Source organism: Scaptodrosophila lebanonensis, unplaced genomic scaffold (assembly GCF_003285725.1).
Source record: "Scaptodrosophila lebanonensis strain 11010-0011.00,11010-0021.00 unplaced genomic scaffold, SlebRS2 tig00000096-arrow-pilon, whole genome shotgun sequence".
Lineage (NCBI taxonomy): Eukaryota > Metazoa > Arthropoda > Insecta > Diptera > Drosophilidae > Scaptodrosophila > Scaptodrosophila lebanonensis.
Genome location: NW_022060567.1, coordinates 947,345 through 971,298, shown reverse-complemented (window position 1 = coordinate 971,298; position 23,954 = coordinate 947,345). Strand labels below are relative to the sequence as shown.

The window sequence follows — 23,954 nt, the reverse complement described above, 5'->3', positions numbered from 1 at the left end:
GATATCGCTAGAAAGATGCTATCGAGGCCCACAAATCTATGGCATTTCAACCCCCGCACATCGATTATTTTGTAGTTCATTATTGCGCATCTCTTTTAGCCATTATTTATGTAGTTGTAAACAAAAAGAGCGCGATTTATGACAAAATCGCCGTTAAATATAATAAAATGCACATTAAGCAGGTAAATTTTACGTGAATTTGGTGTGTTTAAATTTTTGTAAAATACATATCACCTTCTTCTTCCGGTTCAGATTATTATACAGGGCTTTAAAAGTTACAAAGACCAGACGGTGGTGGAACCATTCGACAAGCGTCACAATGTAGTAGTGGGCCGCAATGGTTCTGGCAAAAGTAATTTTTTCTATGGTAAGATAAAATTGCAAATGTTTGCCTATATAATATTTCTATTAAATGCATTTTTGTCTGCAGCCATCCAGTTTGTGCTCAGCGATGAATTTACACATTTACGACCAGAGCAGCGTCAGGCTCTTCTTCATGAGGGTACAGGCGCGCGTGTTATATCCGCTTATGTGGAAATAATTTTCGACAATTCGGATAACCGTGTACCTGTGAGTAAACAATGTATATACATATGTATATTAATGTGTGCAGTTTTAATTATTTTAATCAATTTATTTCATAATTACTCAAATGGTACAGATTGATAAGGAGGAAATCTATTTGCGCCGCGTCATTGGGGCCAAAAAGGATCAGTATTTTCTGAACAAGAAGGTTGTGCCACGCAATGAAGTTGTCAATCTTTTGGAATCTGCAGGATTCTCAAGTTCGAATCCCTATTATATTGTGAAGCAGGGTAAAATCAATCAGATGGCAACAGCTGCCGACTCGTATCGCTTAAAGCTGCTGCGTGAGGTGGCAGGTACGCGTGTCTATGACGAACGCAAAGAGGAATCTTTGAACTTGTTACGCGAAACAGATGGAAAGGTGGAAAAGATTTGCGAGTATCTCAAGACCATCGAAGACAGGTTACAAACGTTGGAAGAAGAAAAGGAGGAATTGAAGGAATATCAAAAGTGGGACAAAACACGTCGTACCTTGGAGTATATTCGTTACGAGACCGAGCTAAAGGATACGCGACGAGCTTTAGACGAATTACTATTGCAGCGTAAATCCTCGTCAGATAAAAAGAAAATCTACAGCATTGAAATACAAAAGGCGCAGGAAAAAATCAAAGATGTGCAAAAGAATTTGAAAGAAGCTAAGAAAAAAGTTATGACCACCAAGGAGGAGCGTTCCGTGCTTATGACGGAACAGCAGCAATTGCTGCGTGAGAAAACGAAATTGGATTTGACCATAGTGGACTTGAATGACGAGGTGCAGGGCGACAACAAGTCGAAAGAACGTGCCGATCAGGAACTCAAGAAGCTGAAAGTCACCATAGCCGAAAAGGAGAAGGAACTGGATGATGTGAAGCCCAGATATGAGGCTATGAAACGCAAAGAAGAAGATTGTTCCCGTGAGCTTGCACTTAAAGAGCAAAAGCGTAAGGAACTGTATGCCAAACAGGGTCGGGGCTCACAGTTCTCCTCCCGTGAGGATCGCGACAAATGGATCCACAACGAGCTGAAATCCCTGAGCAAGCAGATAAAGGACAAAATCAATCATCATGCCAAACTTGTCGAGGACCTCAAAAAAGACGCGAACTCGGAGAAGGACCTGGGAACAAAAATTGAAGAGCACTCTTCTGAACTGGAGTCTCTACGTAGTGAAATTGACGGGCACAACAAATACTACTATGAGCTTAAGAAGAAGAAAGACCAACACCAATCAATGCGTAACGAGCTGTGGCGCAAGGAGACACAGATGACGCAACAGCTGCAAACTCAAAAAGAGGAACTATCGCGCGCAGACCAAGCCCTGCGGAGCATGGCGGGAAAACCAATTCTTAACGGATGCGATTCCGTACGCAAGGTACTGGATAGTTTCTTAGAACGTGGTGGCCAGTCGGCGGAAATAGCACGCGCCTACTACGGCCCTGTCATCGAGAACTTCAGTTGCGACAAGACCATCTATACGGCCGTTGAGGTAACAGCAGCTAACAGACTGTTTCATCACATCGTTGAGTCAGAATACGAGGGCACACAAATTCTCAAGGAGATGAACAAACTGAAGTTGCCAGGAGAGGTGACCTTTATGCCGCTGAATCGTTTGCAGGTAAAGATTCATGAATACCCCGACGATCCGGACTCCATACCCATGATCTTAAAACTAAAGTACGACGAACAGCACGACAAGGCATTAAGGTACATATTTGGCAAAACGCTTATCTGCCGTAATCTTGAGCGTGCCACAGAGCTGGCAAAAAGCACAGGCCTTGACTGTGTGACATTGGACGGAGATCAGGTGTCGTCAAAGGGCTCACTTACTGGCGGCTATTTCAATACGTCACGATCGCGCCTAGAAATGCAAAAGAAACGCACGGAGTACACACAACAGATCACCGACTTCGAAAGTAAGCTGAGCAAACTGCGTAATGAGCTCAAGTCCACAGAGAGCAGCATTAACAAGGATGTCTCGGACATGCAAAAAACAGAGACGAAACAAGGGAAGTCAAAGGATGCATTTGAGAAGGTCCAGGGTGAGATACGATTGATGAAAGAGGAACTGATGCGAATCGAGAAGTACAGGGCACCCAAGGAGCGCTCACTGGCTCAGTGCAAAGCTTCGCTAGAGGCGATGAACAGCACCAAGTCCAGCCTCGAGGCTGAGCTTAAACAGGAGCTAATGTCGACGCTTTCGTCACAGGATCAGCGTGAGATCGATCAATTGAACGACGACATTCGTCGCCTTAACCAGGAGAACAAAGAGGCGTTCACCCAACGTATGCAGCTAGAGGTGGTCAAGAACAAGTTGGACAATCTACTGACCAATAATCTGTTTCGAAGACGAGATGAGCTTATACAGGCGCTACAAGAGATCTCCGTGGAAGATCGCAAGCGTAAGCTTAATAACTGTAAGACCGAGTTGGTCTCCACAGAGAAGCGCATCAAGAAGGTGAATACGGACCTTGAGGAAATCGAAAAGCGCGTAAACGAGGCCGTCCAGCTTCAAAAAGAGCTGCAACAAGAACTGGAAACGCACGTGCGCAAAGAGAAGGAGGCTGAAGAGAACATCAACAAGGACTCCAAGCAGGTAGAAAAGTGGACGACAAAGGAAAATATGCTAAATCAAAAGATCGACGAGTGCACCGAAAAAATTGCCAGCCTTGGCGCATTGCCCCAAGTAGATGCGGCATATAGTCGCATGTCGCTAAAGAATATTTTCAAGGAGCTGGAGAAGGCCAACCAACATCTGAAGAAATATAATCATGTGAATAAAAAGGCTCTCGATCAGTTTCTCAGCTTTTCAGAGCAGAAGGAAAAACTATACCGCCGCAAAGAAGAGCTGGACGTAGGCGGTCAGAAGATTCAAGTGCTCATCCATTCACTGGAGATGCAAAAGGTTGAAGCTATTCAGTTCACCTTCCGACAAGTGGCAACAAATTTCAATAAGGTGTTCAAGAAACTTGTCCCCCAAGGTGCCGGCTTCCTAATCCTCCGAACTAAAGACAATGATGGCGAGCAAATGGAGAAAGAGGTGGCAAACTCGGATGCATTCACAGGCATTGGCATACGCGTCTCATTCACAGGCGTCGATGCGGAGATGCGTGAAATGAATCAGTTATCGGGTGGCCAAAAATCACTTGTGGCGCTGGCGCTAATCTTCTCCATTCAAAAGTGCGATCCCGCACCGTTCTATTTATTTGACGAGATTGATCAGGTAATTCCCCCCCTCTATTAGTTAATCGCTGCTTATTATAATTGACTCGTACCCTTTATAACAGGCACTAGATGCGATGCATCGCAAAGCTGTGGCCGACATGATTCACGAGCTAAGCGATACGGCTCAGTTTATTACAACCACCTTCAGACCTGAGCTGTTAGAGAACGCGCACAAGTTCTATGGTGTACGGTTCCGGAACAAAGTCAGCCACATCGATTGTGTTACGAGGGAGCAGGCCAAGGACTTTGTGGAAGATGATAACACACATGCTTAAGACACAAAATCAAGCCTTTCATAGCATTTGGCTTCACATTTTCCTTAAGCCCAGATTTTTATTTTTCTATTTCTATTATCTTTTCATTGAACATGGCTTTCAAATTCTATAATTATTGTCCTTCCCTTCTTTCTTAGAGTTAGTTAATTTTTATAGCTATTTTTTAAATAGTTTAATTTCAAATTTGCTTATCTCATTTCACAGTTGTTCTAATTTCCTGGACACTGAACAAGGCTTTCAAATTTTGTCATAAAAGAGATTATAATAATTTTTCCTTAATTATAAATATTATTTTCTACCTTTCCTTTTTTCATATTTTCTTTTTTTTTGCGTAGGCCTCATTCAAGCTTTTCGTAGTAATAAGGTAAATATATTTTCCTTAACATCATGTTTTTATTTCATAAGCTAAGTTTTATGTTATTCGTATAGTTTGACAAAAAGTTTCCAACTCTTATTATTATATGTAAAGTCAATTGTAAATGTATCTAAAAAAAAACTGGGCTCTGATATCTCAATTTTTCTGCAATAAAATACATAAAAAGCTAATTCATTTTAATTTATTTCATTTACTTATTGTAAACACACAATTTGTGAAATTTGTGTTGCGCATGGTCTCAATGAAACAATCTGTTGCCATCTAAATTATTGTGCTAAACATAAAAACGCACATTTTATTATAGGATAAAGTTTATTTCTGCGAATATTTATGTGATTTTTTTAGAGCGTGTTCGAAAATTTTGTAAAAGTAGCTGTTCGTTTCTTCTTTTTTTTCGCAAGTCATAGAAAAACAATGTGATTTGCACATAATAAGTCATGTAATTTTATAGGAAATGTTTCGTAAACTTTTCAGTCACAATTGCTTTCGATTCCACTTAAGGAATATTAAGGAAAATACAAAGGCCTCACTCATAAAGATGTACATATGTATATGAATGTATATATGTATTATGAATGGATAAATTTTATTTTGATCAACAAGTACATTAAAACTATTACATGTACCTTGATGTGCGTTACAAATGTTAAGCTTAATTGTTTATTAAATGCAATCTCAAAACAACCAAATTACAAACAGGAAATTCCTGCTGGGTGGGATCATCTACTGACCAATGCCTCGGCCAACTCCTGTATGGCATTAATGGCAAATATTGTGGAGAAGCACATGCCCACTGTCCCGATTTCCTGGTGTGTAATGTTGAAATAAAGCGTGAGGCGAATGAGCACGAAATGGTTGAGGAGCACCAGCATGGCCAGGCCTAAGGCCCAGTAGAACTGATCCTCGACGAAAGCAATACGACACAGGCAATATGCGTTCCAGAGCACGCACAGATTTAGGCATACATTTTGCGCCAGCGTTGACTTCGAGTTGGTATTAAAGTTGAAGCCAATGAAGCACTTGATAATGGCCAACAAGAAGAGGCTAGCAGCGAAACCAATGCCTACTACTGCCCAGTTGGCCCCCAACTCAATGGTGGTACGTCTGATGGCAAGCAATTCGCCGACGATCAACGTAATAAAGGCAACGGGTGCGTAGCGGTGTGACTGCTCGCAAACTGTACGCTGCACGATGCCGGGATTTGGATGAGTTTGACGCAAAATGCAAACCAAGCTGTGAGCTAAATATAATCCGTAGGCGTACCCGGCCAGTGTTGAGCTGTTGTGCTTGAGCGCCCATCCTGAAATAACCGCCAGTATGAAGTACAGAAGGCACAGAGATAGCTTGGATGAGATGCCGACAAGGCCACCAGCGCCGTCTCCACCGCTTGTGTTAAATGTCATAAGGTTTAGGGTTTTGGACAAACAAATGAAGTTGCTGATGATACTGCGCGTATTACATACATACATGTGTTCGTATATATGTATGTATGGTACATAGGATTGATTATCTCGTGATTTCAAGTCGCAAGACGCTGACGCTGGATGATCAGTACAAGATGATTATTGTATCTCGGGAGTAATTACTTTTACTTCATTATTATCAACATGTTCCAATAAGACAGCCCATCAGCCCAGGACGAGGCAACAAATTTTGTTGAATAGTGTAGCTGTCCATATGTTTTTCCTGTGTGCAAAGCTACACACCGTATTGCTTGCCGATAGTTTATCGATAAATGCACAATTGTTTTGGTCGTTAACAAATCAACAGATAATTTTATTATTAGCACACATAATAACTACAGCTATGTCGGCTGGTCTACGCATGTTTGCCAAACCATTTATGGTCCACTGGCGATAACCAGCGGTGGCAGCCACTTAAATTGTTTTGTATAACGTATTTTAGGGTGAATGGGTTTTCATTTTCGCGCGCTTTACGCTCTTCGTCAACCTGCATTTGCTCAAGCATCTCCTGGGAGACGACCATGGCCTTAAATGGTAACTGGTTGGCCACCTGTTGGAGGAATCCCTTTACCTCGACGAATTCACATCTGCCAGCAATCTCGACTATTACTCGTCCCGCCCTAATCGGAGTTACATAATGATCGATGGCGCCTTTGCCACCACCCATGCGCTGACCCTGGCCTTTCTTTGTGATTGGTTGCCACGGTGCGGGAACACGCCATGTGGCGAACATTGTATTTACGTTCATCTTCCGACCAATGGTAAGACGCATCATTTCGTAGTGACCCCAACGTAGTCGACCGCCACCAGCTGCAACAATAGCATACTGCTTGTGAAGAAGGGTGTTGTGCACGAGCTCGGGACCACGCATGTAGCGCAAACGTTTCTGCATTTTAGGTGGCCGAATATTGGGTGGATGCTGTGGCTGGCGTTCGACAATTCGCAGCTTGGGACGCTCCACCTTTTCAACATCTGCAATTGAAAGGGTAAATGTATATAAGCCACAAAAACTAATGAACACAGAACTTACTTTCGTACTTGATTGGAGGCGCAAAATATTTGAGGCCGGCTGTATGAACGGCTGTTAAATTTCCAGCTAAAGCGAGTCGGAATTATTAATGGTGTTTATTTAGATCGAGGCTGAACATTATACATACATGCCACGCTGTTTTTAAACAGTTGTGATACAACTTTTATGCACCACATTGCGATTTTTGTTGCCTAGGATCCGGCAATATAATATTCAGTGATGTAAAAAAAAAACACATCGAGGCGTTTGAGCATTTATAGTACCTTTTATTTAGTTGCGGGTGTTATTTGTACATCTTTCATTTCCACCGCTAGATGTCGCTTTATATGAGCAATCCTAACATGGCGTCGCTTCTGCCCTGGCATGGCGTCGCGTCGTTTATTTCTCCGCGCCTTTTAGAGTTCTTTGGATTTTACTCGTTTAACTTAAAATTTTAGAAGAATTATTAAAATCATTGTGATTAAAGCAGTGAATAATAAATACAAAATAATTAAGAATGGTGGGCACGCCTAAGGGTGCACGCCAAATCGGGCAATTTAAAGTTCCGGGGCCGCCTCGTGCACAAAATCAACAGCCACTACCGGAGTTTCCGCTGCAGGATGCCGATGACGCTGATAACTCTGTCAACGTCTTGGACGATGCCCTGATTTTAGATGATGAGGAAGGTGGAACTCGTATTGGGGATATCTATATTCCACCGCCAGTTCCGGCGCACTGCTCTATGGAGAGCACGGGACCGCGTTTGATAATCAAGCGCATTGTGAATCACAATTTCAAAAGTTACGCAGGCCAAGTGATTCTGGGTCCGTTTCATCATTCCTTTACTGCCATTATTGGTCCAAATGGCAGTGGCAAGAGTAATGTTATCGATTCAATGATGTTTGTTTTTGGCTGTCGCGCCAATCGCATTCGCTGCAAGAAGGTCTCGACACTTATTCATCAGTCGGCAAAGTATCCCAATTTGCGAAGCTGTGCAGTAGCCGTGCATTTTGAGCAGGTGGTGGATAAGGACGATGGTACATGTGATACCGTGCCGAATTCACAGTTCGTGGTGGAACGCACTGCTATGAGGGATAATACATCCTATTATCAGCTCAATGGAAAACGCGTGCAACTAAAAGAGGTGGCCCAGCTACTCAAAAAGCATAACGTGGACTTGGAGCACAATCGTTTTCTTATATTGCAGGTATACTAAGACGTCTGTTCAACACAATCTTGCCCAATAGCTTACTAAAGAATTCCATTAATTTTAGGGTGAAGTTGAATCTATAGCGATGATGAAACCGAAAGGTCAGAATGAAAACGAATCGGGCATGCTGGAGTATCTCGAGGATATAGTGGGTACAGAGCGTTACATACGCTCACTGCAGCAGATAAACCATCGTGTGGATCAACTTACTGACGAGCGCACAGATAAGCACAATCGTTGCAAACTGGCGGAGCGTGAAATGAAAGACTTGGAACAACCATACAACGAGGCTGTAGAATTCCTGCGCACAGAGAACGACTTTGTGCGCACCAAAAACTGGGTGACTCAAAAGTACATTAGTTTAAAGAAACAAAAGCTGGAGGAGCACACCCAGGATCACGAAAAGCATGTTGCAGACTTGAAAGAACACGACGAGGGCACAGCGGCTATTAAAAGTGAACGCGCTGAAAAGGAGAAGATTATAAAAGAAGAAGTAGAGGCTTATGAATTGCTATGCAAAACCCGAGACGACCTCAAGAAGAAACAGGCGGGTGAGGAGCGTAGCTACAATGAAATTCAAAGCGCCATGGAGGATACAAATAAGCAGCGCAAAAAGGATAAGGCACAGATCGAGAAAAATGAGAAAGAATTGGAAAACTTACACAAATTGCCGGAGAAAAATGAAAAAGAAATTGAAGAATGTCAAACAAAATTGGAGCGCCTGGAGAAGGAAAAAACAAAATTGAATGAGGATTTGGAGCAAAAGCTCGCCGAAATGAAAGAAAAAACCGAACCGTTAACAGAGAAACGCCTTAAATGTAGCGATGAACTGGTCGGCCTCAAGGAAGAAGTCAATGCTGCAAAGGCAGAGCTACAGGTTCACCAATCTGAGCTAAATATGCTGAAGCAAGTGGAGACGATAGAGAGGCGGAAATACGCGTGTTTCGTTGAATCCTATGAAGAGTCGGAACGCGGTCTGGAGGCAAAACAAGCTCAACTCAAAGAATTATCACAACGCATGCCCGATATAAAAGCAGAAATAGAAAAAAAGAACGCAGAACTAGATAAATATGGCAAGGAAGAACGTGTGTTATCGGCCAAGTGCGCAAAGCTGCGTGAAGAGGTAAGTTGGGAGTGCATGTATTTATCTATAAATTTCCTTTAAAAAAATAAATAAATTGCAAATAAATTAACTTAAATTTAGTGTAAATAATTAAAAGTTATAAAAACGTTTCACATTTCTCCACACAGATCAATGAACGCTCCTCAAACATGCAAATGCAACGTTCTAACAACAAAGTGCTAGACTTTTTAATGCGCCAAAAAATGGAAGGTAAAATACCAGGCATACTTGGACGTTTGGGAAATTTGGGTGGCATTAATGCCAAATATGATATTGCAATATCAACGGCCTGCGGTCGATTGGACAACATTGTGGTGGACCGCTTGGACACAGCACAAGCGGCCATTGCGGCCCTGAAGCAATATAACGTGGGTCGTGCCTCGTTTATAGCACTGGAGAAGCTGGAGCATCATGCTTATCCTATTAATACGTAAGTTCTAAATAGAACATACAATTTTGTGATTAGATCTAATACACTTTTAAATAATCATTTCATCTCCTTGCAGGCCGGAGAACGTGCCACGTCTCTACGATCTTGTTGAAATCGAAGATGAACGTGTTCGTCCAGCATTCTACTTCGCCCTCGGAAACACACTGGTGGCTAACGATCTTGAGCAAGGCTCACGCATCGCCTATGGACGGGTACGATTCCGTGTGGTAACCCTACGTGGTGAGATTATTGAACAGACGGGCACCATGTCCGGTGGTGGCAATCGTCCCATTTGCGGGAAAATGGGCACCCAAGTGCAGACGAAGACGAGCGAGTCAGCCAACAGTTCACAAATCTCCCAAAAGGCGCTAGAGGAAATGCAAATACAGGCTGAAGAACTACAGTCTCGCATCAATTACTGTCAGGAGCAGCAAGGGCGGCTAGAACGGGAACTGCAGCAATTGCAAGTGACGCTCCAACGCAGCGAGTCTGAACAGAAACATCTAAGCGTGAGCATTAAGTCTCTGGAGCAGCAGATGTCCAGCAGCCTAAAACAGTGTGAGCAGCAGAAAAGACGCATGGAGAACATAACCACCAATGCAGGAGCGATAAAAGCCCGTGAAGCTCAAATTACTGAGGCACAAAAGCGTCTCGATAAGGTTTCCGAAAAAGAAATGGCCATGAGCGATCAGATTGAGAAAATTCAGCAAGAATATGACAACCTTCGCAATGAGAATGTAAAACCAGTGGAGGCTAAAATCAAGAAAGTTAGCAATCAGATTGAAAAACTCGCTGCAAATATACGATCTTTGAATGTGGCGCTGAGCACTGCTGAACGCAACATTGAACGGATTAACAAGAACACAAACAATTTGAAGGAAAACATCAAGACGGCGGAGGACAAATTGCGCGAACTGAACGAACAGCGTCAAAAATGTTTGGAATGTAAGGAGTTCCTCGAAACGCGTTTCAAAGAAGCAGAGGAGGGCATCAAAAATGCAAAGTCCCAGTCTTCCGAAATAAAAAAGGATATTGATAAACTCAATGAACAGGAAAAGGAGCGTAATCTGCAGCGGGTAGAAATTGAAACAAAAGTCCAAGAGGTAGTCGTCAAAATTAACGAAGTCAAGTCGGAAATACCATACTGGATAGCTCAATTAAAGCCCTTAACACTGCACGATATACCCGGCGACACAGAACCGCAGCCACCACTTAAAACATATACTGAGGAAGAGCTCTGTTCGGAGAATCTCAAGGCTATGCAATACAAACAATCTATACTCGAGGAGCAGTTGAAGAAAAAGCCCAATTTGCAAGTCATCAGTGAGTTTTGTGATAAACGCGATAAGTATTTAGAGCGAGTCCAGGTGCTCGAGGATATAACGTCTAAACGTAATGAGATGCGCGACAAATACGAGGAGGTTCGCAAGCGACGCTATACAGAATTTATGGAGGGCTTTAACATCATAACGCGCAAGCTGAAGGAAATGTACCAAATGATTACTTTAGGTGGCGATGCTGAACTCGAGCTAGTGGATTCGATGGATCCCTTTACGGAGGGAGTCGCATTTAGTGTGCGTCCACCGAAAAAGACCTGGAAGAACATCTCCAATCTGTCGGGTGGTGAGAAGACACTTTCGTCACTAGCTTTGGTATTTGCTTTGCACTATTATAAACCCTCGCCTCTATACTTTATGGATGAAATCGACGCAGCATTGGATTTCAAAAATGTCTCAATCGTGGGTCATTACATAAAGGTGCGTGATTTAAATACATTGGATTGTTTATAATTGTTTTCTAATGTTGTAGCGTATCAGGTCTTAACTAAACTGTAAACAAATCCCAATTATTTCCAGGAACGCACTAAGAACGCTCAGTTCATCATTGTTTCGCTTCGAGTAAATATGTTTGAGCTTTCCAATTATATTGTGGGCATATATAAAGTAAACGATTGCACGCAGTCCATAACCATGCGAAATTATCAAGTGGAGCAGCCACAATCGCAGCTCCCACAAACACAGCTTTCTGTATCACAACTACCCTCGTACCAGTTTCCATTAACACAACAGTTGCTTTCTTCACAACTGCCTCAATCATCAGCAGCGACATCAGTCTTTCAAAATACATTGGTCCAGGAGGATATGCTCTCCAGTCAAACTACATTTGAGACCGAGACTAGTTCAACCACATGTGGCAGGGAATTAACTTTTGCGCCTACACTTGAAAGCACCGTAGTCTCACATCGTATCACATCATCACTATTAAATGTGAACGATAACATTGGATCTACTCAGAATTAAAATAGTTCAACACAATTGCAATATTTTACGAATTTTTTTTTATAGTATAATTATGAATAAAGTACATTAAACTCTTTAAATAAGATAAGATCCGGACGGAATATATGTATGTACATCGACTTTTGTTGCTAAATTTAAATAAAAATGTAATTAAATAAATTGACAAAGTAAAAACCGGGTAATTGTTGCTGCTAAATATGTAAACGTGCGCTTATTGACGGTGTAGGGTTTGTATAGAATTGGGTCCGGCATTCTTGGCCGTTATTTATTTATGTACATACATACATAGGCCGGTGTTTTGGCACTCACCAACAACTGAATTTGACAAAGAGTTCATTGTAGATTTAAATGCCGCGATCAAGATATGATGATTATTTTGTTACTGACCAAGGTAGGTCCGGCTTAAATGGTCAGTGCAAGTGCACCAATTGTGCAACTACATGTAAATAAGTACACAGGTATATGAGGTTTGTTGTACTCAAAGCCTGGTGGTTATGAGTAAAATTATCGGCAGCTTATTCGCGGATTGTTGTGGTAACACTGGTTCTTTGGGTGTGCTGTGCTCCTTTGTTATCGTTATCGGAAAATGCAACTCCGCCTGTATTATCACTAGTTAAAGTTTAGGATACACTGCATACACGAAAATTATTGTCTAAATAGTGCATGTTTTGAAATTTTCTATATGTATATAACTCTAAATTTAAGTGTATTAAGCATTAATTGCCAGCGATTTAGTGTGTTAGTGTTTAGTGATTTGTTATGAATATATCGAAAGTGACAACATCGCTTGCTGCTCCGGCTGCTGCCGCCGAAAAAGCAAAACCCGAACGTGTAACATCTGCAACAGCAGCAGCCAATTTTAATACAATCAATATACAAAAGCGAAGTAGCGTTGATGATACCGACGATACAAATTGCAAGAAACTTAAAACGGACATAATTATTTGCACGGCAGCGGGTAGTTTGCCCGCCAAACAACGTGCTGTTTCTGCTACTGCTGCAGCATTAGAAGTAACGCCAACAACAACAGCGATTGTACCAACAGGGACTGTCGCTTCCACGGCAGTGGTTTGCAGTGGCTTGGGTGCGGGCCTAGCCAAGACTGCGGGAGACGAACGTATTTTAGTGACTACAACAACAGCAACCCAATCGCTCGCTTTAACAAATCTGCAGTTAAAAGCTGGCTTTGACGATGCCCGGGAGCGCAGGGGAGAGCAGATTATAGTTTGTAATTTTGGGACAAACACTGAAATGAGTGCAATTAAACCAGATGAGGCGGTGGCCGATAATAGCCAAAAGCAAAGTAAATTGCACAGTTTTCCTGTTGGAGGCTTCATTATTTTTTCTGATTCAATGCCCTTGTTTTACAGGTTTTGTTACGTTTACCAAAAAAGATGCTGCTTCTGCATCATCGTCAGCTTCGTCAACGTCCTCGACGGCTTCAATTATATCTATTGAGCCTAACACCGACCGCTGCAACGACCAAAGCGGCAAAACTGAGGAGATTGACTACGTGCTGCTACCTGCCCCAACAGCCGAGATAAAACCCGTGCACGAAACGCCCACGACTGTTATACTAAATACGAATAATGGCGCCAGTCCCGGCACTGGTGGCGCTGGTACTACAATTGTGACGCAGAAGACGGCGACAACCAATTATAATTTGTTCAATAACATAGCAACAACGGCTACAACTGCCACCGGCAGCCAGACGCCGACTACACTGTTAAGGGGAATAAATCTACCGACCAAGCTAAAGGGCCAGCAATTGGTGGTCAACGCTAAGACACTAGCCGAAATGAGACAAAAAACAGCGAAAGTGTCTATCGACAACAAGACTATATCGGTACCGCTGGTAAAACTGCAGGGCGCTCAGATAATGAGTGCCAGCGGCACAACCACTACTGCCGGTGGCGCAACAATTGTTGACAACAAGCAGATGCAAACAGCTCAAGTGACTACAGTGATGAGCGGGCCCGGACAAACAACTCAGCCTCAGCATTTGAGTTTTAGTAAAGTGCTGAATGTAAAGCGAGTCTCTGTGCAAATTAAGCCGACCAACACGAAAATTGTTACGTCAAAGATGCTTAACAAGCGGATGATCCATATCCAGCAACAGCAACAACAACATCAAGTTGCAAATTCATCGCTGGCGCCACCCACGGGAAGCATTGTGACCATAAATACAAGCAACCCCAATCAAACCTACACCATGGTGCAGGATAAATTGCACGACGTGACCGACCAGCAAGAGCACGAGTCAACGTCCACCACCGCATCCACAACGGTACAGACGCGCCTGGTCCCTGGCCAGAACCTCAATTTTAATGAGAACATTAAAAAGATTCTGTTGAACAAATCCAAGAGTATGGAGGCCGGCAACAATGAAGCTAACGACCTAGCCAGCATCAATAGTGTGGTCATCAAGCCCCTAGACAATAACATTAACATCAACTGTACACCCAATATCAACATATTCAAGCAACCGGCAGGTGCCCATCAGCAACAACAGCAGCAGCAGTCCCAACAGCAGCCGCAGTCGCATGTGTTGACACCGTCCTCGGTCTCAGTTTGCAACGAGCTTTCCACCTCGACCGTTTCAGTGTCCGCCATACTTAGTGAGGCGGTCGCCAAGTCGACGGCAGCTACCATTTGTATTACCAGTCCAGTCAGCAGCATGAGCTCGCGTCCCATTATCTCGTTACAAAACAAAAACATATCGCTGCTCCTGTCCAAGACAACAATGGCACATCAAAAGCCCAAATTGCTGACCACGCCGGCCAACAGTGCGACCATACAGATGCACGCGGTCAGCCAGGAGGTGGAAAAGGGGCAGCAGGCTAAGATAAATGTAGGAACTGCAGCAACGGCAATGGCAACCAAGGCACAAAATCCTCAAAACATGATGAACATCAGTGTGTCCGTGGCCGCAAGTAGCGTCACTGATGCCGCAACCACTGCCAAGGAAGTCAGCAAAGAGGATGCCAACGAACCCAAGCCCAATCTGAAGGCTGAGCTGTTGCTCATTAAACAGTCGACATCGATGTCTGCCGAGCTGGAAAACAGCAGCAAGGAACCCCCGACGTCTACGGAACAGGTCGCCGAGGAGATACCCACCAGTTCCAGTTCTGTTGTCGAGAAACGTATTTTGTACACCAACAACACCAATAGCAGTCAGAACGTCAATGTTGCACCCTCGACGGCCCCCAGCAAGGTCGATGACTCGAACAATGTGCTTTTAAAGCAACTGCTCCAAAACTCCAACACAAGTCACAACCTCAACCAGATATCCATCACATCTGCCCACGTGGCCGCTAATACTGCGCCCACGCTCTCTGCCCGCAAGGTAATCAACGTGCGGGCACCCAGCATGGGAATGGTTAGCTCTTTAGAGGCACAACTGGCGCGTCCTGTAATACCGCCCGTTCCGGCCGCACCCAGCACTAGTAGCGGAGGAGGCGGCAGTAGCGGAGGGACCAGTGGACCACCTACTGCCGTCACTGTAGCCAATGCGCCACCACCAACACCTCCGCCGGTATCCACACCTGTGGTAACCACGCAGGCAACAAGTGTGTCCATTGCGCCGCCTGCCACAGTCGCACCCACCATCAGTCAACAGCCAACGGAACCACAGAAGCTAGAGGCTGTGATAAACAAGAACGAGCAAATACCAGTGTTACCTCCGCCACCACCACCACCTGTTACAGTGGCACAACCAAATCTACAACAATCCCAGCCCCACCAGCAACCTCCACAGGTCAAGCAATCGGTGCAGATTGTATCCAAGGAGACATCTTTTATTTCAACACCGGTAGCCCCAACTCTCAATAAGACACCAGTAACGGAACAAGCCCCTCCCCCTCCATACGAGCTGTCATCCGGCGGTGCGCCTGTTTCAAATGTTACCATATCCATTACGACCAAACCAAAGGAGGTAAAGCCCAAATTGGCCACACCGATGGATCACGACAGTCATACAGAGGAGCATGTGAGCTGTGAGCAGAGCGGAATGGCGCGGGATCAATTGCAGCAGCAGCAGCTAAACGAGCAGAGCGCTTGGAAGATGCAGGAGTCGAATGCCAATAGCATGGATACCAATGGGGCAACTATGGCAACCATTATCAATAAGATACCGTACAAAGTGAGCGAGGCACAAAAGCGCAAACTACAGCAGCAACAGCAGCAGCAACAACAGCAGCAGCAGCAGCAACAACAGCAACAACAACAGCAGCAGCAACAACAGCAGCAACAACAACAGCAGCAACAACATCCACACCCACAACACCCCCAAATGCATGCGCCTCCTCAACAACAACATCCACACCCACAACAACATTTGCATCAGCAGCCAGCACCTCAGCATTCGCATCAACAGCATCCGCACCCACATCAGCAGTTGCAGCATCAGCAGCCACAGCCGCTGGAAGATAAGACAGGTCATGGCATGCTCAGTGAAGTGAAAACCGAGCCAGGCTTGACAGTCAATCATGTAGTTACAGTGCCTTTGCCCGATGTAGTCTCTGCGAGCAGTTCTGGCATGAAGCCGCCGCTCCCATCTTCTGCTGAAAAGGTACACCTGATGTCGGCCATCATGAAGAAAGCCTCACAGACGCCGGATCCGCCGACCGTGGAGCCGAAGGTCGGGGATCAGCGCAAGCGGCGCAAACGGGAGTATCAAAAGCCGCGTCGTGCCAATCAGGCGAACCTTAACAACAACTTAAAGGACATGCCTGGCGTTATGCCCGCCGGCTCGATAGTCTCTATGGGTGGCCTGCTGACGGGCAACCAATTCACAGGTGGCCCACTGGCTTCAAGTAACGCCTCTTACAGTGCGGGTAGCTCTCCTATGCTAAAGAAGCGCGTGCGTAAGCTGTCCAAAGTCGAAGAAGACTACGATGCATTTACTGAGAAGCTCATGACTCATATACGTCAGATGCAGTCGCTGCAGGTGCTAGAACCTTTGCTCAACCGAAACTCACTTATTGGGAGCGACGCCGGCGTCGGTGGCAAACCGAAGAGCTCGGCCTTACCGCGCGCCTTTCAGTTGCACCGTCAACTCGATGGGGAGGAGCTGGATCAGCTTTTGGGACCATTCGGCAACGTGCGTCATTCAAGTCTGCCATCGTTATACGATAGCGAGCGTTTCAGCGGCACAGGCGAGGGGACCGGTCAAAGCGGTCGTTCCTCTGGCGGCGCAGCTTATGACAGCAAGCATCTCTCGACCATTCAAAACGACTTCTACGACCAGGAGTTCTCCACACACATCCAGCGGGATCCCCGCGAACGCTTGGTGCGCCATATCAGCGTCGTGCGGGATTCTAATGTGGAGACAACTGATCTGGTGGAGCGCGATGCGCCCGCAGAGAATGTCTATGCAACGCGATCAGATGGCCAGGTTGCCTGGCATGCTATGTCGCGCCCTACGCGCTATCCCGGACTAGTACTGCTTAACAACAACAGTGGAAGTCGTGTCCATGGCCGTATGTCTCCGGTCGCCCAGGCCGAAGATGTCGTCACGCTTCGTGTGCCCGTCTCGCCTCTGCTGCGCACCTGCAGCGAGGAGCTTGCCAAGGCCCAGCAACTGGAGCAGGCACTTGGCGCGGCAGCGTCTGCGTCAACAGCTGTTACATCAACCGGAACAGGAGTGGGAGTGGGTGTGGCATCGGTTGCGGCTTCGGCAAGCAACAACAACAATTACCAGCAGAAGAACCAGAATGTGATACTGTCGCTGCACACGTCAGCGACGGACAACATCGCGGGTGTGCTCCGCGATCTGGCGAACCTTCTCCATCTGGCTCCCGCGCTCACCTGTAAGATCATTGAGGCGGAGAAGGGTTTCAAGCGGCCGCAAGAGCTGCGGACGGGCAACACATCGGCCCTTAGTCATGGTCATCTCCAAAAGATACTCAATGGGCGGCGTAAATTGTGTCGTAATTGTTGCAGTGCTATCGCTGCTTTCGGTCTACGCGTACCTAACCAATTCGTGGCCGAGGGCCAGCCGCCGATCTTGTCGCACCTGGAGAGCTTATTGCCGCCACGGGCTGTGCCGCCGGCATACTCTTACTTCTGCAGTCGGGTCTGCCTCACGCAGTTCAAGTGGCGTGGCAAGGAAGGCGGCACCGAGGTTGGGGATGCTCTGGCAGCGTCCATTCTCGCCGCAGGCCAGAATGTAGGCTCTAACGAGTCGATACCTGTCGATCAGACAATAATCAAGGTGGAGCCCAAGCAAGAGATCGACAGCGAGGATGGTGCACCACCAACTCCAAAGCCGTCGGCACCGCCACGCAAGAGCATCATCAAGTGCTTTAGTCCTGATTGCTTTGCCACCGAGCTGCAGGCGCGTTCCACCATTAAGCTCGAGAACGAATTGTCGCCCAACAATACAGTGTGGGACAGGGACCTATGCTCAGTTAGCGTCCTTGTGGAGGACACACGTCAGTGTGTATTCTGTAATCAACGTGGTGATGGACATGCGGACGGACCTTCGCGTCTTCTCAACTTCGATGTGGATAAATGGGTGCGTATAACAATAGAATGAACAGATGTAATCAAGAAGTCTCAATTAGAGGTAACAATTATTCTACAACTAGACCTCTCTAGCCTTGTTGTCGTACCTAGTACCTAGAGCTTTCAGTTTTTCAGTAAAGCTTTGTTTTGGATGATATACTTTTGGACTGAGTCCCTCAATCTCTACTCTTTCATAGTATGGTTTCTGGTTTACAAATCCAATACATTTTACTTGTCTAAACCTTCCCATTTCCGAGCTCGATCAAATTTGTGGAAGAAATCAAATTTTGTAAACTTAAATTCCAGTTTCTATGTGCGAGCAAAAATGTCTTTATCTATGTTTCTTTAAATATTAATTGAATAATTGCGCCGCATTTAATTCAACGAACTTATTCGAACAATTAAAAACTTGGGACTATTCATGGTATACATTTCAAAATAAACAGTAATTATCGTGTGTATATCGTTATATCTGTAACAACAGTTATGAATTGACTGGTGAAAGGGTATTCTGGAATGTCATATAGAAACATTTAAACCACAACAGGTTGGGGCATCAAACTCTTATTGATGCGAACAACATTTTTATGAATATGTATGTACATATATGAGCAAACCTTGTTAGTATATTTACGAGTTAGTTCCTCAATGTGCCTCAACGTAGCAAACATATATGTACATACGTGTAAGCGCAAGGACGTTGATTTTAATTGAAGGAATGGGGCTTCCTCAGAGTATACAGATGTTATAATTGAATTGAATACTTAGTAAAATTCTGTTGTATTTCATTACCGTGTGCCTTGGTCTCTGCTCACAGGTTCATCTAAACTGTGCCTTGTGGTCAAATGGTGTATACGAGACGGTGGCAGGTGCGCTTATGAACTTCCAGACGGCGCTACAAGCGGGCCTGAATCAGGCGTGCAGTGGCTGCCATCAGATGGGGGCTACCATCAAATGTTTTAAGTCGCGCTGTAACAACCTCTACCACCTGCCCTGTGCCATCAGGGATGAGTGTGTCTTCTACAAGAACAAGTCAGTGCACTGCAGTCTTCACGCGGCAACCAGCTCGACGGGGGCAACATCGACGGAGAACGAGCTGACATCGTTTGTGGTGCATCGGCGTGTCTTTGTTGATCGCGACGAGAACCGTCAGGTGGCCACAGTCATGCATTACTCGGAGCTGAGCAATCTGTTGCGCGTCGGGAATCTAACTTTCCTTAATGTTGGCCAGTTATTGCCTCATCAGCTGGACGCGTTCCACACGCCAAACTACATCTATCCCATTGGTTATAAGGTGGTGAGTAGTCACTAGAAACCGCAAACTTTGCCCTGTTGCAGCTGCTAAGTACCTTCGATCTTCCAGTGCCGCTATTACTGGTGCGTGCGTCGTCCAAACCGACGTTGTCGCTACATCTGCAGTATTGCTGAGGCCGGTTGCCGTCCCGAGTTCCGCATTTTCGTGCAGGACCCCAGTGGTGCAGAACCGGATCGCGAATTTCGTGATAGCACACCCTCGCTAGTCTGGCAGCAGATCTTGCAACCTATCTGTCATCTGCGGAAGGTCCACAAATGGTTGCAACTCTTCCCACAGCACATAAGCGGCGAGGATTTATTCGGGCTGACGGAGCCCGCCATTGTACGCATACTGGAGAGCCTGCCCGGCATCGAAACGCTTACCAACTACCGCTTTAAGTACGGCCGCAACCCCTTGCTTGAGTTCCCGCTCGCTATAAATCCCTCTGGCGCGGCTCGCACCGAACCTAAACAACGCCAGCTGCTGGTCTGGCGCAAGCCCCACACCCAACGCACCGCCGGCAGCTCTAGCACCCAACGAATGGCAAATTCGGCATCCATTGCCGGTGAAGTTGCGTGCCCCTATAGCAAGCAGTTTGTCCACTCAAAGAGCTCTCAGTACAAAAAGATGAAGCAGGAGTGGCGCAACAATGTCTACTTGGCGCGGTAAGTACTCCGAATGAGCTATACATAATAAGCATTATGGGGCAACAACAACTTAATGAAAAGGGAAGGGAAGAAAATTGTAGGAACTTGTGAAAATATCGGTTGATATCTAATTGGTTCACATATTAGGCCGTGCTTATATTGATTTAGCAGGTATCAAAAATCGGCTAATCTTCTGTTAGGCATAATATGTTTGTGTTCTTGAATGGGTGTTAGGTACAGCAACCAACCAACTTTAAGCCATTTGGACAAGGAGGTGATTACCGGACCTGCTTTTGCTCGTGGCTAAGGTCTGCATTCAGGGCTGCAGGATGAGTCATAGACTAGATTCTGTAGCGTCTCAATGCAAAATCTATATCTATGCTCTAGTTTCTCCATTGTGTATCCATGTTATTGGCTTTGAAATATAATTTGTGCCTGTTCTTTGCCAATGCCAAATGTCCTCGACATTATAATCGTCTTGTCGTCCAATAATTGCATTCTCATCCTTCCGTTCTTCCAGCTCGAAAATTCAGGGTCTGGGATTGTATGCGGCACGCGACATTGAGAAGCATACCATGATAATTGAGTACATTGGAGAAGTCATACGCACGGAGGTCTCTGAGCTCCGTGAGAAGCAATACGAGTCAAAGGTTAGTAAGCATGTATGATAATGAATTTGTGTAATTGTTTAACATGTACATATGTGCCTTTTCTCTTTGTAGAATCGTGGCATCTATATGTTCCGGCTGGACGAGGATCGTGTGGTCGATGCAACCCTCAGTGGAGGTCTCGCACGTTACATCAATCATTCATGCAATCCGAACTGTGTCACCGAAATCGTCGAGGTCGACCGTGATGTACGCATTATAATATTTGCCAAGCGGAAGATATATCGCGGTGAAGAGGTACAGTATGAGCCATTTCAAATACAAATTATCCATCTAATCACATGCCGCACTCCACAGCTTTCCTATGACTATAAATTTGACATTGAGGATGATGCACATAAGATTCCGTGTGCCTGCGGTGCTCCAAATTGTCGCAAATGGATGAATTAAATAGATGTTGATTCATACGGTCGCGTTGATGGTGGAGGTTTCCCACACTTACACACACACACAAACACACATAAATGTTAATATATATACCTATATATACATATAATAACACTGACCAACTACAGCACAACCTGTGGAGCATTTTCTGCGTCCCAGTGAGAAAAAAGGAAGAGTTGTTAGATATCAGATCAATGTAGCATATTCTATAAGCAGTTTAAGCACAGACATGCATATATACCATACATATATATACATAAATATATATTTGAATAATTAGCATATAGTTTAGTAAGTTGTGTATATGTGCCCACGAATGCGCGTCGCTGCCACCTTGTAGCTAATTTTTATTCTATTGCTCTTAAGATTAAAGTGTTTTTTTAGTTTAAAGTTTTCATTGAACAATACATGTGTATGTGCATATATATACAATATACCTTTATATATGGATATATATACATATGTATTTAAAAATTGATAGATCGAAATGTGCACTATGCACTTCTTTATTCACTCACTGATGTATATATGTATTTATGTAGATGATGATCCAAAATCATCTGCTAGGCGCTCGCTCATTCGCGGGCACACAAACATGATGAATTGTCGAATTGTAGATCAAGAGGAGGACGAACAAGAAGATGAGGATGGGGAGCAGTTAATCCAGGTTCGGGCACTTTTCGTTATGCGTGTGTGCCTTCGTTTTTGTTATCACTACTAGACTAAAGAAAAGTAAAGAACAGGAAAGTGAAGGATGAAGACCTTCGAAAACAAATTGTTGTCTAAGCTAACCAACTCTTTTTACAACAGTTAATAATTTAATTTTTAAATATTGGTATTTTTATTATAATTTTTTATTTTACTTGTCGTCTGCTCTGATGTAATACACATCAAAATCTAATGATCACACATTATACACACCCAAAACACATATTTAATTAATGCCGCTTAACTATTAAGTAAATTTTAAGCAAAAATTTGTAAGCATTATAGTTCGTTTGCATATTGTATATTTGTGTTGCATTCATTTTTTGCACATTTTCACGAGGCCTAGAGAAAATTTAACTAAAAGTCAACAATTTCTGTACATTATTTGAAGCTGTGTTGTTGTTTATTATTATTGTGTGGGTTTCTTTTCTCGACGCAACAATTTCTGAAGAAAAACTTGAAATGCCAGCACCAGAAGTTCCACATTTTTTAGATACCACGATATATTGTACATGATATGCATACGCCTGTTTTTGTCCAGGAACGATTTGTAAAATACGCTCATGCTGTCAGCGGTAATGTCCTGTGAAGCAGTACCGGCATTTTTGTGCAATTGAATGAAATCTTCCTTCTCCTGCAGAAGAATGAAAAGAAAGTTCAGTTTTAGCCACATATGGATTAGAGTGAGAAAGCTATATATTTCTATCTCTTTCTGCAGTGTGTGAATCGATAATAGTGGAAAAAGTACGGTCCGCTTCGAAATTCTTATACCAGAACCAAACATTTTGATTTTAATAGGTTTTTCAATATTGTAAAATATAGATTTTAATTTGGAAAGCATGAGACCAGATTTGGGGTTTAAGATCTTTCTCGTTTGAGGCTTCCTATATTAATCTTTTGGGTTTAGTTTAAGTACATTTTTTCTTGAAATGCTATTTGTGTTGAACTTGTGCTTTTATAGGTGGTTCTTTTACTTGAGCAATATCGATTGGGCTAGATGTAAGCACTCTTAAGTAGAGCTCGCACTTGGCCTGAATTTCAGACGGCTATATTTATATCAGTGTAGCTTCACAAAGTTTTTAAATATTCGCATAAAAAGCTCTAAGCAAGCTCATTCCATCACCCACCTGATAGAAACGTTTGTTGTGTTTTGTCCAGAAATCGTTGTTCCATGCGTCGATTTCAATGCGACGCAATCGTAATTTCTTGGCCAGAGGCGTTTCTCGATTGTTATAGTGGCGTACATAGGGGCGCAGATTAGAATCTGGATCTGGCGGTCCTATGTAGTCGCATCCGACAGATTCTGGGTCCGGCCGTTGCGCAAGACCGACAGTTTGACTCTTTTTCGGTTCATTCTCCACCGCCTTTGCATACCAGCGTGGCCACAACTAAAACAAAACATTAAGTCCGGGCCATCAAGTTATTGAAAACAGTACTACGAACCTGGAGTTGGCCAAATGTCCTATGTGTTGTGCATTTATACATTCTTAATGTTTACTACCAATAAAATGAGCAGAGTTGACAGGGATGAAATAGCCATGGTTGCCACTCATTTGAAATTGAGTATCGATACTTTTGCTACGCAACCGATACGCCAATAGATGGCGCAAGCATTCATATTTAACTGAAAAGTTGAATCAATCTAAATTGTATGTATATTTATAACAGTTTCTACCCAGACCTCTAACCGCAACTTAGCAGCGTTAGAAATCGACTGTAACAACTAAAAATACTCGAAAAATCAATATACTATATAATGTAATGCTAGCAGTCA

At 44.2% G+C, this 23,954-nt stretch overlaps 6 protein-coding genes across 6 annotated transcripts; 3 read left to right on the top strand and 3 right to left on the bottom strand.

Annotated features, from left to right (window-relative positions):
• The first annotated feature begins 94 nt into the window (after nt 1-94).
• LOC115627630 (structural maintenance of chromosomes protein 3) lies at nt 95-4,403 on the top strand. The gene is made up of 5 exons (XM_030523366.1): nt 95-182; nt 253-367; nt 431-570; nt 662-3,781; nt 3,846-4,403. Exons 1-5 carry the CDS (start codon nt 168-170, stop codon nt 4,056-4,058), a joined length of 3,603 nt encoding a protein of 1,200 aa, XP_030379226.1. The 5' UTR covers nt 95-167; the 3' UTR covers nt 4,059-4,403.
• A 584-nt stretch (nt 4,404-4,987) lies between these two features.
• Nucleotides 4,988-6,091, bottom strand: LOC115627631. Its single transcript, XM_030523367.1, has one exon. The coding sequence runs from the start codon at nt 5,901-5,903 to the stop codon at nt 5,154-5,156; it is 750 nt and encodes a 249-aa protein (XP_030379227.1). The 5' UTR covers nt 5,904-6,091; the 3' UTR covers nt 4,988-5,153.
• Nucleotides 6,092-6,180: 89 nt separating this feature from the next.
• Nucleotides 6,181-12,377, bottom strand: LOC115627632 (39S ribosomal protein L16, mitochondrial). The gene is made up of 4 exons (XM_030523368.1): nt 12,279-12,377; nt 7,055-7,351; nt 6,928-6,993; nt 6,181-6,869 (listed from the first exon to the last, which is right to left on the bottom strand). Exons 2-4 carry the CDS (start codon nt 7,101-7,103, stop codon nt 6,253-6,255), a joined length of 732 nt encoding a protein of 243 aa, XP_030379228.1. The 5' UTR covers nt 7,104-7,351; nt 12,279-12,377; the 3' UTR covers nt 6,181-6,252.
• Nucleotides 7,315-12,305, top strand: LOC115627629 (structural maintenance of chromosomes protein 4). Its single transcript, XM_030523365.1, has 5 exons — nt 7,315-8,113; nt 8,181-9,239; nt 9,368-9,669; nt 9,746-11,426; nt 11,526-12,305. The coding sequence occupies exons 1-5, from the start codon at nt 7,424-7,426 to the stop codon at nt 11,967-11,969; spliced, it is 4,176 nt and encodes a 1,391-aa protein (XP_030379225.1). The 5' UTR covers nt 7,315-7,423; the 3' UTR covers nt 11,970-12,305.
• Nucleotides 12,378-12,682: 305 nt separating the features above from the next.
• LOC115627458 (histone-lysine N-methyltransferase trr) lies at nt 12,683-22,564 on the top strand. The gene is made up of 7 exons (XM_030523128.1): nt 12,683-13,272; nt 13,340-18,486; nt 19,294-19,773; nt 19,840-20,435; nt 20,938-21,067; nt 21,140-21,322; nt 21,383-22,564. Exons 1-7 carry the CDS (start codon nt 12,729-12,731, stop codon nt 21,473-21,475), a joined length of 7,173 nt encoding a protein of 2,390 aa, XP_030378988.1. The 5' UTR covers nt 12,683-12,728; the 3' UTR covers nt 21,476-22,564.
• Nucleotides 22,305-23,698, bottom strand: LOC115627459 (APOPT family protein CG14806, mitochondrial). Its single transcript, XM_030523129.1, has 3 exons — nt 23,624-23,698; nt 23,308-23,568; nt 22,305-22,814 (listed from the first exon to the last, which is right to left on the bottom strand). Exons 1-3 carry the CDS (start codon nt 23,663-23,665, stop codon nt 22,590-22,592), a joined length of 528 nt encoding a protein of 175 aa, XP_030378989.1. The 5' UTR covers nt 23,666-23,698; the 3' UTR covers nt 22,305-22,589.
• Nucleotides 23,699-23,954: the final 256 nt, after the last annotated feature.

What these genes read in the sequence shown, in the direction of transcription:
- LOC115627629 (XM_030523365.1), top strand. Translation starts at nt 7,424, where the DNA reads ATGGTGGGCACGCCTAAGGGTGCACGCCAAATCGGGCAATTTAAAGTT. An exon ending in GCGCAAAGCTGCGTGAAGAG is followed by an intron (nt 9,240 to 9,367) that starts GTAAGTTGGGAG and finishes TTCTCCACACAG; the next exon opens with ATCAATGAACGCTCCTCAAA. An exon ending in CATGCTTATCCTATTAATAC is followed by an intron (nt 9,670 to 9,745) that starts GTAAGTTCTAAA and finishes ATCTCCTTGCAG; the next exon opens with GCCGGAGAACGTGCCACGTC.
- LOC115627458 (XM_030523128.1), top strand. Translation starts at nt 12,729, where the DNA reads ATGAATATATCGAAAGTGACAACATCGCTTGCTGCTCCGGCTGCTGCC. An exon ending in ACTTCGATGTGGATAAATGG is followed by an intron (nt 18,487 to 19,293) that starts GTGCGTATAACA and finishes CTCTGCTCACAG; the next exon opens with GTTCATCTAAACTGTGCCTT. An exon ending in ATCCCATTGGTTATAAGGTG is followed by an intron (nt 19,774 to 19,839) that starts GTGAGTAGTCAC and finishes TCGATCTTCCAG; the next exon opens with TGCCGCTATTACTGGTGCGT.
- LOC115627632 (XM_030523368.1), bottom strand. Translation starts at nt 7,103, where the DNA reads ATGTGGTGCATAAAAGTTGTATCACAACTGTTTAAAAACAGCGTGGCA. An exon ending in GTTTAAAAACAGCGTGGCAT is followed by an intron (nt 6,994 to 7,054) that starts GTATGTATAATG and finishes GACTCGCTTTAG; the next exon opens with CTGGAAATTTAACAGCCGTT. An exon ending in GCCTCCAATCAAGTACGAAA is followed by an intron (nt 6,870 to 6,927) that starts GTAAGTTCTGTG and finishes TTTCAATTGCAG; the next exon opens with ATGTTGAAAAGGTGGAGCGT.
- LOC115627631 (XM_030523367.1), bottom strand. Translation starts at nt 5,903, where the DNA reads ATGTATGTATGTAATACGCGCAGTATCATCAGCAACTTCATTTGTTTG.
- LOC115627459 (XM_030523129.1), bottom strand. Translation starts at nt 23,665, where the DNA reads ATGTATAAATGCACAACACATAGGACATTTGGCCAACTCCAG. An exon ending in GGACATTTGGCCAACTCCAG is followed by an intron (nt 23,569 to 23,623) that starts GTTCGTAGTACT and finishes GTTTTGTTTTAG; the next exon opens with TTGTGGCCACGCTGGTATGC. An exon ending in ACAACAAACGTTTCTATCAG is followed by an intron (nt 22,815 to 23,307) that starts GTGGGTGATGGA and finishes ATTCTTCTGCAG; the next exon opens with GAGAAGGAAGATTTCATTCA.
- LOC115627630 (XM_030523366.1), top strand. An exon ending in CAAAAGTAATTTTTTCTATG is followed by an intron (nt 368 to 430) that starts GTAAGATAAAAT and finishes TTTTGTCTGCAG; the next exon opens with CCATCCAGTTTGTGCTCAGC. An exon ending in TATTTGACGAGATTGATCAG is followed by an intron (nt 3,782 to 3,845) that starts GTAATTCCCCCC and finishes CCTTTATAACAG; the next exon opens with GCACTAGATGCGATGCATCG.